At 43.3% G+C, this 15,805-nt stretch overlaps 1 protein-coding gene and 1 long non-coding RNA gene across 2 annotated transcripts in view; one reads left to right on the forward strand and one right to left on the reverse strand.

Moving 5' to 3' along the window:
• Positions 1–11,350, forward strand: part of LOC135383373 (uncharacterized) — a 113,131-nt gene extending 101,781 nt beyond the window's left edge. Inside the window, exons 3-13 of the mRNA XM_064612856.1 lie at positions 7,654–7,836; positions 8,093–8,140; positions 9,145–9,204; positions 9,305–9,358; positions 9,627–9,677; positions 9,867–9,926; positions 10,212–10,253; positions 10,332–10,376; positions 10,545–10,598; positions 10,926–10,970; positions 11,039–11,350. Coding sequence (XP_064468926.1) covers positions 7,654–7,836; positions 8,093–8,140; positions 9,145–9,204; positions 9,305–9,358; positions 9,627–9,677; positions 9,867–9,926; positions 10,212–10,253; positions 10,332–10,376; positions 10,545–10,598; positions 10,926–10,970; positions 11,039–11,203 — 807 coding nt within the window. The 3' untranslated portion in view covers positions 11,204–11,350. The remainder of the gene's footprint in view (positions 1–7,653; positions 7,837–8,092; positions 8,141–9,144; positions 9,205–9,304; positions 9,359–9,626; positions 9,678–9,866; positions 9,927–10,211; positions 10,254–10,331; positions 10,377–10,544; positions 10,599–10,925; positions 10,971–11,038) is intronic.
• Positions 11,351–13,917: 2,567 nt separating this feature from the next.
• LOC135383374 (uncharacterized) lies at positions 13,918–14,922 on the reverse strand. The gene is made up of 3 exons (XR_010419836.1): positions 14,736–14,922; positions 14,588–14,658; positions 13,918–14,134 (listed from the first exon to the last, which is right to left on the reverse strand). It is a non-coding gene; the product is annotated as an uncharacterized LOC135383374 (long non-coding RNA).
• Between the last annotated feature and the right edge of the window lie 883 nt (positions 14,923–15,805).

Consider the following 15,805-nt stretch of genomic DNA (forward strand, 5'->3'; position numbering starts at 1 on the left):
GTGCCCGCAGAACGTCTCTTACCTCATATGCATCGTGAACGAAACGTGCGGAGTACACGCACGCGCGTGTGACAATCAGACCTTTTGTTGAAGATGTTTCGAGTGTGTGACTCCCAACAGGTGCTTTTCTATATCCACTTTCGTCACATTGTCGTCGACAAAAGAGTTGTTATACACCCGGGTTATGTTTTCACCACTTCCATACGGAATATTCTTTTCGCAGGTAAGACGAACTAGAAGTGCTCAAAATACCGAACGATACGAGACAAGTTAGTAAATAAGCGTCAACTGCCTTTATTAGGTGGAGTCATCCGCGTAAACTGCCGCTCGAAATGAAGATGCGAGACGTATTGACATTGTTGTTCGGCCACATTTTACAATACGCGTCTTTTGTTTGACCACACCACATGCAGCAAATTTATTGCCGTCGCCGTGATCCTCGAGCACCTCTTGGAAGTCGTCTGCTCTCACCGCTGCAAAAAGGCGCGAGAGCAGACGATTTGTTCATCCAATAAGCGGTCTGCCATCGTAGCGGATATCGCTGTTGCCAACAGAAATCGCAATGTGCTGGCGCTGTTCTTATCAACATAATTCGTTTATTTAATAACCGTGACGATTCTGGGCGAGCGAATTCACAGTATTACGTTTTCAGCAATGAGGAATCGAATGGTACGCTTTGTGGATGGGCCAGGGTGTACGAGACCGTCCCTTTAAGTTACATTGGCAAAGTTACCTGAAAAAGGAACGAGCTCCTCTGAAAGTTAACCACGGCGCAAAAGTACCGAGTTAAGTTACAAGTTACCAAAAAAAAAAAAAAAGGAACTTAGTTACAGTAACGTGTTACCTCGAACTCTGCATATTTCTACAAACTGTCCTGTCGATTGCAAGGAGGAAGGAAAACTAAGGAGGGAGCACGGCAGTTTGTTTCCGAATCACGAAAGTGTAGTGGAAGTGACGACATATAGAGCACGTCATATAGACCAGGTGACCGGAGCCAATCAGTCTGCGGTGAGACGTCGCCACAACTGCGACAAAAATGCAACGGTTCAGCTGCCAGCCTAGATCGCGTAGACCCTGTTGGTGGATCCGCATAGATACGAGATCCTTGCGACAGACAAGTGAAGCGATGAATTTCGTAGTAGTGTTGCTGCACGCTGTGAACTTAGAGGAGAAACGATTATGGTTCAATTAAGCTACGTTTAAGCTGCACGATCGGCAGGGTTAACACTTGAATCGAGATCAACGGTCCCTTTACTTGAATTTAGCACTTAGTCTGCTTCACTGAAGGGAGTTATTGTCACCGAAACATCCATTGTGTCACCAACTTACCTCTGTGAACCTGTGTGTCAACTTGCAGCCCTTGATCTCGATTCGAAGTTCGAAACCGTGCTGCGGCGAGCTGAGAGAGGAGAATCGTTTGTCCCAGTTCATTCTCCTCACCCAAACTCCCGGATTCGAGTGGAATGACGTCAATCTCTCACCTTATTCTCATTCCTTCGTAGTCGATTGACACGGCTGAAACATGGAACACAAGAGGACGCTGTGCCGGCCGAGACGTGCTATTTCGAAACAATGCTGAAACGGCCGGCGGGACGCTGCGCGCACATGCGCGCGTACAAAATGCGATTTCAAAACATTGTCGACCAACCGGAGCGTGCACACAGTCTCGGCCAATGAGCTTGCAACATTGTAGATGGGCGCAGTAGTACATATTCTACAGCCGTACCCTCGGGTATCTGACCCTGCTGGAAACCGTCTCATTCAAAATCCTATGAAAATCTCATTGAACCTATTGGATATCATGTACACAAATCTCATTCAGTGACTGCGAAAATTCTCATTCCCAATAGATGATTTGGGACAAATATTACATTGAAAATGGTGCCATATTCAATTAGTCTTAATGAGAAATCACAGTATGTGTTAATGAGATGTAATGAGAAATCACAGCAAGTGTTAATGAGATATGATGAGAAGTCACAGAAAGTGTTAATGAGATGTAATGAGAAGTGGTGGCTTCAAACTCATTGAATGTCCCCGTCATGTCTCATTGAACCAATGAGCCCCAGCAGGATATTTCTCATTGGAATGGCTCTCCATTTCGATTCGCCTGTGGTATAGTCACATTAGATGTCTAGAGCTTTCCAATGAGTATAAATGAATTCCCGCAAAAATGAATTAGACTCAATGGGATTTGGCTAATTTACTGGATCAATGCACTACATATTGTATTCTATCACAGCACATATTTCAGCTTGGGTGTAATATTCTCAGTCACACTGTGCATTCACAGATGCGAAATGTTTGGCTAGTAATACTGTCATGCATCAGATAGTGGGAAATAGAAAATCTAAAAGATGTAATTAACATTTAGCAGTAGCTGAAGGCGCAGCCTCCTTCACTCCTGCTTCTTTACCAGGGAGCACCTCATAAAGCGCAACAATGCAGTGTAAACCGAACACTAGAGAAGAGGTTGCCGGCAGTCACTGTAAAGAATTAAGAGAAACAAATTTGAAGGCATCTTGGACGGAGCAAAGTATGAAGCATTATCCCAGCCCGGTTAGGTCCTGTCATCAATTGACAACTTATCTTATACATTTAATACCGATGGGGCACAAGTAGCAGAAGTTAAATCAGCAAAAATCAGCTTGGTCAATTCACGTGATGATAAATGAGCTGCCGCAAACTGTGAGGCAGATTGTGGTAAAGGAAAGCTGGACATGAACACCTTCCTCGTTTCTGTAGACGATGCAAAGGATATTTTCAGTGGTGTGACATTGAAGTCGTGAAAGTCATGGAAGTCAGGAAGCATTGTTCAAAGCAGATTTATTGGACTATGCTGCTGTGTCGACTCCATATCTCTGTCCCCCATGCAAAACAGTCGGGTTTCACGGGTACTGTGGATGTAGTTGGTGCTACCATGAAGGAGAGCACTATGCCTCAGCCATGGACCCTATCACCATTAACACCCCAAGAGAATCGACTGGTGAAGCAGCAGTGAGAGAGATTCAGCAGTCATTAAAGGACAAGCTCTAATGTCTGCGAATATAAAGGACCAGCTGCACTAATAAACATGCCATATTTTGAATTTGCACACGGTGTTCTTGGGCGTTGTACGGCTGTACAGGCTGGACAGGCTGGAGATAGTTGCATTAGCGTGCCTTCCGTGTTGGTAACGGATACAATCTAGCAATTCATTGATAACTAACGCGAATTCTGTTCCGGGGGGGGGGGGCGTTTACTTGGTGCCTTGTTTGCGTGATAGTTTTTTGATAACTTTGTGATAATTTGTGCCACTAGGGGTCGGGTGTGCAGTTGGTATATTTAAGATGTGTCCCTGCCATTAAAGTTGTTTGTCAGTCAGTGCTTCGTCTGTGTTGTCTCTTTGTGTCCCCTGCACCGGGGTTTTATCGCTTTTAGGCGTTGTACGGACTGCCACAGGTACGTGGCTGTGTGAAGCCAAAGACGCATTCTGCAGGTGTTTACTTTTATTCGTCACATAAATTGTAGTTAGAAACTAGCAAAGCAAAATAGACGCCGATTTTGCAGTTGAGTAATATGGACAGGTGAACATTCTCCGGAAGAAAGTCTGTAACTACACGATCAATAACTACCTAATAATGATTAATTAATTCTTTACTTATGGGATTTCGCATAAAAGCGAGGAAACGGAAAGGAATATGTTCCTCGTTGAAAGACATTCCATGCAGGGTGTCGAACCGAACCCGAACCCGAACCGAAAACCGTACCCGAACCGTTATTTTTGCCGGAACCGAACCCGAACCCGAACCGAAATTTTCATGACACTGTTGAACCCGAACCGGAGCAGAACCGTAAAAAATAATAGCGGTAACCGGTTCGCAACAAAACGGTTCGGACATAAAAGAAGTCAGCATAAGAGTTCCTCTCTATCCCCGAACGAAGACACATTGGTATCATCATCACGCGCCTATGGATTTCAGAAATGTTCACCTAGCAGTCAGACGACGACGTATAGTAAGTATACTTTCAGCGTCTTTTTAACATGTTGAAGCGCAGTTGTCCTTGTGAGCGTCGCGGCTAGCGCCCCACGCACGCGGTGCGGCGTCTACTCTTCAGAGACGAGGTGCCACGCGGACGAATGAAACACGAATGGAGTAGGCCAGTTATATAGCTCTACAGGACGAATATGTGATCAAATAAGCGCCCAAGATTTCCCTTTACACGTGAGCAGTACAAATTAAACAAGTCAGAAACATGAGAAGTGGAGAAGGAGCGTACGCAGAACGGTGCCTGTATGATTGGTCGTGGTTTGAAAAGTAAATGTGGTTCTGTTTATTGGTAGCGCAGTTGTGTCGTGACACATTGCCGTTGTGTTGTGGATTAACTAGTACACTGCTGTGAGCTCGGACAGAGTAAGGTTGGCAGGCTTATTTTCGACATGCTTCAGTACGGTTTCAGATCGATTCACGCTGCGAAGGCAGTGTGCCGGCAAGTACTGTCGTCTATGTTACGCTGTCCATCTTATTAGGCTTCCTTTAAGTGTATCTTGCTGGCACTGTGCGTGTGAAAAAAGAGATTTTGGGAACAGAAAGTAGCAGGACTACACCGCTTCAACAGCGTGAACTCTAGTTGCAATAAGTGTTCATCCATTTCTCATTTCTCTCGGTAAAGGGCTACCTCACCGCTAGAGACGTCAATGCAGACAACAGCAGTAAGCTATTAGCCACGCATTTCCTGATAAAAGCAGTTTTATGGAACATATAAAACGGAAGCGTTGAACCGGTTCGCGAACCGGTTCGGGGCTGCGAACCGGTTTGCGAACCGGTTCGATTTTTGGCGTGGCCGAACCGGAACTGAACCGGAACGAAATCAAAACAACGCGAACCCGAACCCGAACCGAACCCGTATTTTTTGCGGTTCGACACCCTGATTCCATGTGGAAATATGTGTTAAATGCGCACCTGTGTTGAAATGTTCATCGCTCAATTTCGCTATGCAAATGAGCCGAAACAAGAAATACGCAGTTTGTAAACGCAGAAACGATGCGACCTTCGCCTTATCCGGGTAGAAGAGCGGTCTATCTGGCCATTAGCTCCTACATCAATCAGTTTCATCGCTCCAAATTACGTGGCCCTCCCACTTCGGTTGCGTGTCGCTCTTTCTGCGCCAGAAACGTGCTTAGTTCATGTTCCGGCTCATTTGCATAGCGAAATTCTGCGACAGATATTTCAACGCACGTGCGCGTTTGTGTGTTTTTTTCAACATGAAATTACTTTCGACGCCGAATAGATCCCGTTCTGTTATTTCGCCTTTGCGAGAAGTCCCATAATTAAAAAGCTAATGAACTTTAGGTAATTCGTGATCATATAGCTGCATGATTTTCTTCGAGCGAATGTTCGCCTGGCCATATAACTCAACTGAAAAATGGCATCTATTTTGCCCTACTAGTTTTTAATAAAAATGTTGTAGCGAATAAAAACAAACACCTTGTATGTTTGCAAGAAACAAACAATAATCATAATTAGCAGAAGAATAATGACGCCACGAAGCTCTTTATCGAAACCACCAAAGGACTTCAGAGAATATAGCTCTTGGAAGCCCTCAGAATGGAAAGGTTGGTTATTTTTCTAAGTTCACCCATGTATATAGGGTATCCTTACTGAAAACTTACATCATATCTCGTTGAAGCAACTGATTCAAGGTAAACTGTTGCACGAGGAAGCTGAAAAGGCTGAAATATGCCGAGAAAATTTCGAAGTGACAATGAGCAATAAATTGGAAGATTTATTGTAAGAATGTGAGACAGTTTGGCTGCAAATGAAGACACTATCTATGCGAACTCGTTTAACAGAAAGAAAGGTGCATGAAAAAGGAAGCTAAAACAATGAAAACGCCACTCTGCTTCATTAATTTCTGATCCAAAGTTGATCCACACTAACAGGTATGAAAACAGATATACTACAAATATCCAGTGTACATACAGCAACAGTGACAACACTATAAGGAGATAATGTGTGACACAATTTGAAGCAGGTAAAATCTGATACATGCATATGAGAAATCACGAACGTCACTTATCCAGTAGCACCTTCTCATCTAATTGTCCGACAAAGTAAGTCCGTCTAGTGCAAACTGGATGATGGCACATCATGAAGGCACTTCAGAGAACTATGGATAAATATCGGGTCACTAGAACACCTCTTGGTTCGCTTGGGAGTTGAGGATTAAGCGTCCGAAACACGCCGCTTACCTTTGTGCTAACAGAGCTCGTGCACGGGTTCAGGAACAAAATGCGTGACGGAGGACCTCACTACACAAATGCAAAGACGTTCAGATTTTTATACGGTCGGCGGAGCTGAAGGGCAGGAAGCACCATCTAATTTACCCATGGAGGAAGGAAAATAAGGAGGGAGTGTGACGTCATTTTGCGCGATTCCGGAAGTTTGGGTGAGGAGAAGCAACTGGGACAAACAATCCTCCTCTCCCAGCTCTCCGCAGCTGTCAGAGGAGCTGTGAGTGCGAGTTTTGGTTTGCGATCGTGCGTTTCAAGGATCTTGAATTGCGTGTGTTTGCTGCAGTTGCACTTGAAACTTCGTTTACATTCTTCAGCGTGTAGGAGATGCCGACCTGCTGCGTGCAACGCTGCAGATCGCGCTCTCTTCGCAAAGAGCCTGGAGTTTCATTCCATTCGTGAGTATACAGGGTGTCCCAGAAAACGTGTCATTGAATTATAATAAAAAAACTACACCACCTAGAGTCATGCGGTCAACGGCATTTGTTCTTACTGGGTTTTTGCCACCTCCTCATGTGAATGTCGTGTAACGTAAGTTTAATTATGTAAATTTTTGCGAACTGAACTCGGAAATTTGCCTAGTAAATGTCACTTTTTTACCCCACCAATGTGAAGAGCGTGTCTAATTTACTCAAGTTAATGATAATTGACAGGGATATTCAGGAGCTACCCCATCGGAAAAAATAGCCGAACATCATGCTCTACGGAGGTCACACAGAATAGCGCACGATGAATTTTTCAGCGCAATCTTTGTCAGTCCGACGAAAGGAGGTTGGAAACCCAGCCCACCCCGGCATCGCAAAAAGAGATAACGCAGGCATGGCTTATCACGTCCGACTTTCGCTGGGATAATGCTTTCCCTCTCCCAATTTTAAGAACTGTTACTTTTTCTACTATCACTCTTTGGGCTGGCCTCGGAACCTCCTTTCGTCGCACTGCGAGCGATTGCGCTCAAAAAGACATCGCGCGTTATGGTCCGGTGCTCCGAAAAGCATAATATTCAGCTATTTTTTCCGATGGGATAGCTCGTGAATATCACTGTCAATTATCATGAATTGGAGTGAATTCGGCACGCTCTTCATATTGGTGGGGTAAAAAAGTGACCTTCCCTTGGCAAATTTCTGAGTTCAGTTCGCAAATATTTGCATAATTAAACTTGGGGCACATGACATTAACTTTACAAGGTGGCAAAAACCTAATAAGAACAAATGCCGTTGACCGCATGATTCTAGGTGGCATAGTTTTTTTATTATAATTCAATGACACGTTTTCTGGGACACCCTGTATATGATCAATTCATATGCAAGGAAACTGAAAGTTGTTAGTCAGAAATGCTGGACTTTAAGTTACGGCTGATTATTGCTTTCGTCACTGTGTAGGTTTCCAAAAAACCCACAGCTAAGAGCAAAATGGATCGAGGCCTTGGGGAAAGACGTGAACTGGGTGCCGCCAGAGTGGAGCCGAGTTTGCTCGAAGCACTTTCACCAAGCGACTTCGTCCAAACGCAGTCTCTCGTCCGACTTCGTCCATGTGCAGTTCCCAAATTTTTCCCACAACATGACGTAGGACGACATAAACGACGCAGAGCGCGCACGTGATACTTTTAATGCTTTCATCGTCAAATGGGTAGTTTAGCTTGACTGCTTGTTAGTTATCACGCTGGTTGCATGTCGCACGTGATATAAATATATCGTACTTTACGCTCAGTGGTACAGGAAGAAAAAAAAGAAAATCATTGATCTCTATTTTCGCAAGGTACAGCGCTCTGGATACTTCAGGAAATATTTCAAACTAACAGATGTCCTCTATTTTCTTTAGCATGCTGGAACCACAAGTGGGGCTGAAGCTACAGTGGAAGGCACAATGGTGAGATAGTTATGCTTATCTTGTATTGTAGTGTACAGCAGCAAGAAGATACAGGATGTCCCAGAAAACGTGTCATTGAATTTTAATTAAAAAAATCTAAGCCACCTAGAATCATGCGGCCAGCAGCATTTGTTCTTACTGGGTTCTTGCCACCTCCTGCTGTGCATATCATGTGTCCTAAGCTTAACTATGTAAAGTTTTGGGATCTGAACTCTGAAATTTGCCAAGTAAAGATCACTTACCCCACCAATGTGAAGAGAGTACTGAATTTACTCAAATTCATGAAAATTGACAGGAATATTAAGGAGCTATTGCATTGGAAGAAATAGCCAAAAATCATGCTCTACGGAGCTCGCACAGGATAGCGTGCGACGAAATTTTCACCAAAATCTTTGTCAATCAGACAAAAGGAGGTTGGAAACCCAGCCCACGTCGGCATGGCAGAGAGAGATAACACAGACATAGCTTATCGTGTCCGGCTTCGGCTGGGGACCATGCATGCCTTCCCTCTTCCAATTTCAGGAGCTGTCACTTTTTCTACTATCACTCTGTGGGCTGGGTTTCCAACCTCCTTTCGTCGAACAGCGACTGCGCTGAAAAAGCCCTCGTGCGTTATGCTCAAGCACCCCGAGAAGAGTGATGTTCGGCTATTTTTTCCGATAGAATAGATCTTGATTGTCACTGTCAATTATCATGAATTAGAGTAAATTCAGCACGCACTTCAGGGTAAAAAAGTGTCCTTTACTTGGCAAATTTCAGAGTTAACCTTCACAAAAATTTACATAATAAAACTTATAGGATACATGACATGCACATAAGAACGAATGCCGTTGACCTCATGATTCTAGGTGGCGTAGTTTTTTAATTAGAATACAATGACATAGTTCTGGGACACCCTGTATGCTTGTTTTTCACATAACAGCTTATAGCTAGAAACCGAATGAGAAAGACCCATGTTTATCATATGATAACTGTTGGAATAACTGGTTCCATATGCTCCACAGGACATCCCTACTGAAGACAGCACCCTGTCACACATTTCACAAGTGCCCCCTGTAGAAGAGGTATGAGGAGCTGTGACGTGCAACTACGCCACCGTGGACTTATGCACATTGAAGCTGTAGGACGTGTAAGGCCTCATTCATGTGGACTTTAATTTTTCAGGTTGCTTCTACATCATTCGCAGCACCACTGCAAACACAGGGGCGAGCCATAGAGGTACAATAGCAGCAGCGGCATCACTATAGGCTGCATGTCACCCCCCTCTCCCATAATGAATCTTTTTCCATATGTGATACACTGTACACAGTAGCATGGTCTGCAATACATAAAAATATATGTTACTGTACAGAAAGTGTAATACTGCTCCAGCACATCACCCCCTTCCGTCACATCACCCAGTGTGTACGGCAGGCCCCTAGTGATGCAATTGCATAGTAATCTGAATAGTGCATCTTGTGGGCTCATAGGTGTTTTCAAATTCTAGACTAGCTTTGAGCTGCTGTGGGACCCTCTCACCACTATGGAAATGGAAGTGGTAATGCATCACTTTTTATAGTTTCTCCTAGACTTGTTTTGTAGTTCAAGTCATGCGTATTCATAGCTGGCTAACTCGTTATCCCCAAAATGAATACAGCGATGACAGTTGGGCACATGGCAAGGAACGCATAGAGCACTGAGTCAAGCGCTTACTTTTTTATGCAAGCTAACATAGTGCTTTTCACAGGATAGTTGCAGTCCTTCCACGGAACACCTCCCTGTTGAGCTGGTGTCCCAAATGAGCCAGGTAACACAATTATAAATTAATATACCACATGTGGGGGTATATGAGTGTAGATACTAGGTACATAGGTATACACTTGGTTAAAGTGACAATCCAGTAACAAAAAAAAAAGTTGTGTTCCTGATCTTCTGCCACAAGAATGTATATTTCATCTTCCTAACAGACTATGCTTCATATTATACATTAAGGTGCAAGCTTAGTGCACAAACACGTCCTGAAATTTTTTTTAATGTATTGAGTTACATGCTCTAAAGAAATTTTAGCTGCTATGCTGAATTAATTTTGCAGGTAGTGGCTCCACCATCACTGATGAACCTCGTGACACAAAAGGTGAAATGAATACATACAGCAGCTTTTGGAGAGGAGTGAACTTATGTGCCTTATGTATCTGCATTCCTCACATTCTAGGGCACGTCACCAATTCCCTGTGACTCTCTGGTTGACATGCAGGCGGTAATATATTATCCAGCTTATGTGCTACTCAATAGGCTGTCAATTTAATTTCGTGTTCAGTTTACCAAGGTATTCTATTGCACTTGCTCAGCAGAAATGAAATATGTAAACCTTCATTTACATCCATTAGGCAATATGCAGGCTGACTTTCTTCTCCACACTTTATAGGAGAGTTCTAGTTCTGTGATGGGAGGTGCACCCTCTGTGGAGCAAGTTCAACAGGTAAAAGAAATTTGCCTTAAGTAATTGTTTCCACAGCGTGTTAAATATTTCCACAACTGCTAATGAGACCTGTTGCAGACCAGATGCAGTGACTTAAGCTAAGTCAGTGTAGAGACGCATTGCAGCTATTTATATGCACCGCGCACCCCACCAAGCAGGCCATAAAGCGCAGAATAAAATATTAGTGCCAAGGTTTTTGTGCTTATCTGGGTTCTCCTTTGTTCACTGCCTCTGACATACAAGTTAACAGTTGTAGAGCTTGATGTTTTGCCTATATACTCAAAATAAATGAAGTAAATTCTACATCATGTCATGCTCCTGTTGCAGGAATCCCCCGTGCTATCACAAGAATACATGGAGGAAAAGGAACAGGTATAATGCCAGACAACATTTAGCTTGGATTGGTGAAATTTTACGTAAATGTTTTTATGAAAATGTAGCATGTTTCTGAACTCCTGTGGGACCCTCTTGTCAGTGTGGACACTGAGGAAGCTGAAGGACCACGAGAGGTACATAGTACTTCTGCTCTGACAAAGGAAAACAGTGTAGAGCTCCCCTTAACTTCACTTGGGGTATCATCATCTCCCTATGCCATGATGACCTAGTTGTGCATATATGCTCTTTCATGTAATGTGACGTAAGTGCCCTTGGAAACGACAGAATATAGTAGCCCTTACGCTCCCACATTTGAAGTTTACTGTTGAGTGCTGTCGTAATGGGGTCCCAAGTAGTGTTCTCAGAGTACATGTGGCTTTCTGAAAGGGCACCACATGCAAATTTCATGCAAATTTTACACATTACAATTTATTTGAGCAAATGGTAACTCTAGGGCACAAGTGGATCTGCACTCGAGGAAGACTCATCCCCTGGTTCTGGAAACCACGCAAGTCAGGTATGAATGGTGAATTCTATGTTCACAGCCCCTAGCTGTCAGTTTTTTGCAAGCATGTTGGCATAACAGGGCTCCAAAAGGAAACAGCATTCCAATGCAAACACTTGTGACACAAAGAATGATATTCTAAATGTTTTTACCTATTTAGGTTGAAGAGGAAAGATTTACTTCCCTCCCTGGCCCTTCTACAAGTGCGCAAAAGTTATGGGTAAGCTCTGTCCCGTGTGTAGGTGCTGCAGACACACAGCTGCTAGCATTACGCAGTCATTCATCGTTCGGCAAAAGCCCCGGATCCTTCTGTCTTGCATGGTGTGTAATTTTAGGTTGCAGACCAGGTGCATATAGCCGCATCTGCATTTAAATCTATCCATACTGATTCTCTTCTCACATGGCAGAATGTGCATGCATTTTAACCTCATTGCTCGAAATAAAATGTATACTAAACACTTATGACTGATGATTCAATGATGATTTTACTAACATCTACTGACTCTGTTCTGCACAATGTACTCCTCTATGTGAATCAATAAACAAATGAATTTTTCTGAAATCAAGCATGTGTGACTATTTACCCTGAGATTATGCACCTTACAGAAGATGAACATGTTTTTTAGCAAAATAGTTATATTTACATGTCCCTTCTGTTCATATGCAAATTAGCTATTGTTCTAAATAGGAATCATGACAGCAAAATAGTTATATTTACATGTCCCTTCTGTTCTTATGTAAATTAGCTATCGTTCTAAATAGGAATCCTGACAGCAAATTACAACAGGGGGTAAGTTTGCAGTAGAATAGAAAGTTCTCTAGTATAATTGTTGTCTAAAATATTATAGATGGCGTACTGCAGGCTAAATGTGAACCCCATTTTCTTTATATAACTATAAGCCTGTAACAGTAGTCTGAAGGCACATATCAGCTATACTATACCAGGATGAGCAACCTCCTGAACCTGGAATTGTTGGGGAGAATGGTAGTAATATGTGCAGTAGTTTATCTGTGAAGTGTTTCTAATTATTGGGGAAAAAATATTACTCTGAAAACGGTCAGGACTGCAAGAACAGTCTCCCTTCATCAATATTTGTCATGACCTGCAAGAGGTCTGAACACTGAAAAGAAACGAAGTGCAGGGGAGCTGGCACAATGTAAAAACGACGATAACACCTGAGACACTGAACAGAAAAAAGACGACACGACACGTTCTCAACGAATAAATGATAGGAAACGTCCCAATTATTCCTGTGACGACATCAGGTACAACAATGTGGTTTGCGCAAGCCCTGTAAACGGATTTGTGATTCATGTATCTGTAGTTCGTAAACTGGAGTACTGTGGGGACTAGAAAGCATTGTGAGTATGTGATCTGGCTGAATTAAATTAAGACCAAAAAGCAGTACCAGAAGCAGGCATTTACAGACCCATACTGGTGTGTATACATATTCATGAGGCATGGCCCAACATCATTTCGGAGACAAGGATATAACATTTACGAGAAACTAAATTTCATTCCCACTCGTGGTCGTTTCAAGTAGACCTGACAGTTCTATTAAAAGGATAGAAAACAGTAAGGAGGGGTTTAGTAGACACCATGTATACATGCACCACATATATGCCGGTTTGAGTCAGTTTACGGGTCCTGTGCACAGATGGCAAAGTGTGCTGTAGGATAAAACCTTCCCATCCTCACAAGATTCTAACAAGGACATACCACGTCAGAAAATGGAAAAATGTACATCACAAAAATTTATGTTGTATATGGATCTGTTTTAGGCAAAATCCACAGCTGATACTCCAGAGAAAGCCTTCTTAAGAGAACGGGTCAAGTGGTATACGTCCCTACATACCAAAAGCAGCAAACAGATAAAGAGACTTCAACAGGCAAATCGACGTTTAAAGAAAAGAAATGCGGGGCTGAAAGGTGTGATTAAGGATTTAACAAGACAGAAGATCCTGCTTGAGGAGAATGTTGCAGTTTTGGAGAGCCTTGGTGCTACAAATCAAGAATTATTGAAATGACAGGTTGCAAAACGCACAGGAAATCCCCTCCCCACACAGTACTCACCTCAGCTGCGAGCATTTGCATTGACTTTACATTTTTATTCACCTCGGGCCTATAACTATGTACGGAGTGTATTCGACACCTGCCTGCCTCATCCAAAAACACTGAGCAAATGGTACCAATCAGTTGATGGCAGGCCAGGGTTCTCAAAAGAAGCTCTGAATGCATTGAAAATGAAAGCAACAGAAAACAGCAAGTCAGGCTTTCCAACATTATGCAGTCTCATGGTGGATGAAATTTCAATCAGACAGCAGCTCCAATGGGACGGCAAACAATTCCAAGGCTATGTTGACATGGGCACTGGAACAGATGGCGATTGCTTGCCAATGGCTAAGGCAGCATTCGTGATAATAGCAGTGGCTATTAATGGAAGGTGGAAGGTCCCGTTGGGCTATTTTCTTGTTGATGGACTTGGCGGTGAACAAAGGGCTGACCTAGTACAACGCAGTCTTGTCCTTGCCCATGAAGTGGGAGCGACTGTTGTCTCCTTAACTTGTGATGGGGCACCGTCAAACTTCGCAATGTTTAGACAGCTTGGGTGCAACTTCAGTGACCCCAAAAATTTGAAGACAAGTTTCCAGCACCCTGAAACAGGTGAAGTTGTTGTCGTTTCCATGGATCCTTGTCATATGCTGAAGCTCGTGAGAAATGCGCTGTGTGACAAGAAGATCGTAATGAGTCCAGACGGGAATGCTATAAAGTGGAATTTCATCGAAAAGCTGCACAGTCTGCAACAGAAAGAGGGACTGCACCTTGCTAACCGTCTCCGCAGCTCATATATCGATTGGCGAAGACAACCAATGAAAGTCAGTTTGGCAGCTCAAGTTCTAACTATGTCTGTTGCGGATGCCATTGCAGAATGTCGCACACAAGGGATCTATGGAAGAAAGTCAAGACACAGAACAGTTTCTCCGAATCATTAATAATATTTTTGACGTCCTAAACTCAAGAAGTATGTATCAGAAGCACTGGAAAAAGCCACTGTGTTCAGCTAACATCTCTTCCGTTCAGTCCCTGTTCAACATTGCAGACACTTACCTGTCCAGCCTGAGAGAACATCCAAATGGCATCCCACTACTGAAGACCAATCGGAAGACTGGATTCTTGGGCTTCAAAATTGCAATGAAAAGCCTACTTATTCTCTATGATGAACTGGTTTTGAAGAAAAAGGTCCTGATGTACATACCATCTCATAAGGTGAGCCAAGATCATCTCGAACTTTTCTTTGGTGCTATCAGATCCCATGGACGGTGCAACGACAACCCTAGTGCCCAACAGTTCGCCGCAGCATTCAAGCGACTGATTGTGCAAAACGAAGTCAGAGACATCACCACTGGCAACTGCTTGCCACAGGAGCACATTGCGATACTCCATGTGAGCAGTGCAAGAGCCGCACATTTCTGAAGAGGTCTTGAACGGGACAAGCGATCGAAGGCAACTGCTGCCAAGCTGTGAAGAAAACTTGGGTTTTGATGACGACCACAATTACTGTCCTGATCCTGGGCACATTTCAGAATGCGGGGGAATGATAGTTACATACATAGCAGGATTTGTTGTGCGCAAACTTCAGACGTCCCTGCTGTGTGAAACGTGCATAAATGCACTAACTGCATCACCTTCTGAAGAGCCAACATATGCTCTTATATATCGAAAGAGCAGAGGAGGGCTGCTCTATCCATCTGAAAGTGTAATCAAAATTGCACAGAAATCAGAACAAGTTGTCCGGATTGCCAGTGCAGAAAATAGACTCACGGCCAAGAACATCCTTGCAACAATGACTTCCGAAGTGCTCCACAAATTCCTCGACTGGAGCGTTTTTCCCTTGCTCCGTGATCACATGTTCGATCAAAGTCCTTTAGACAATCATTATGTCCATCTCGTAAAGTGCGTAGCAGAGAAGTACATTGACATAAGGCTGCATCACATTAGCAAGGATACAACACAAAAACTTCACGTAAAAAGAGTGAGGCAGATGTTTACAAAGCTGACTCAGTTTAAAGGTCAGTAAATTAGGACTTTGCAGCTATTTCGAATAAGTGAACATGTTGCCACGTTGCATAGTTGTTGAGATTGTGGAGACAGCTGCCGTGTAACAGTGATCTTGCATGGCTTCGGCCCCAACCCCTTTTGTTTGTTTGTTTTTTGTTTTGTTTTTTTGTTTGTTTGTTTGTTTATCTGTGCTCTGAGACAAATGTATAGTGATTATGTATATAACTTATGTCATGCATCTGCACAAGCCATAAACATGTGATGAGG

The sequence above is a fragment of the Ornithodoros turicata genome, chromosome 2, assembly GCF_037126465.1.
Source record: "Ornithodoros turicata isolate Travis chromosome 2, ASM3712646v1, whole genome shotgun sequence".
In the NCBI taxonomy this organism is placed as follows: domain Eukaryota; kingdom Metazoa; phylum Arthropoda; class Arachnida; order Ixodida; family Argasidae; genus Ornithodoros; species Ornithodoros turicata.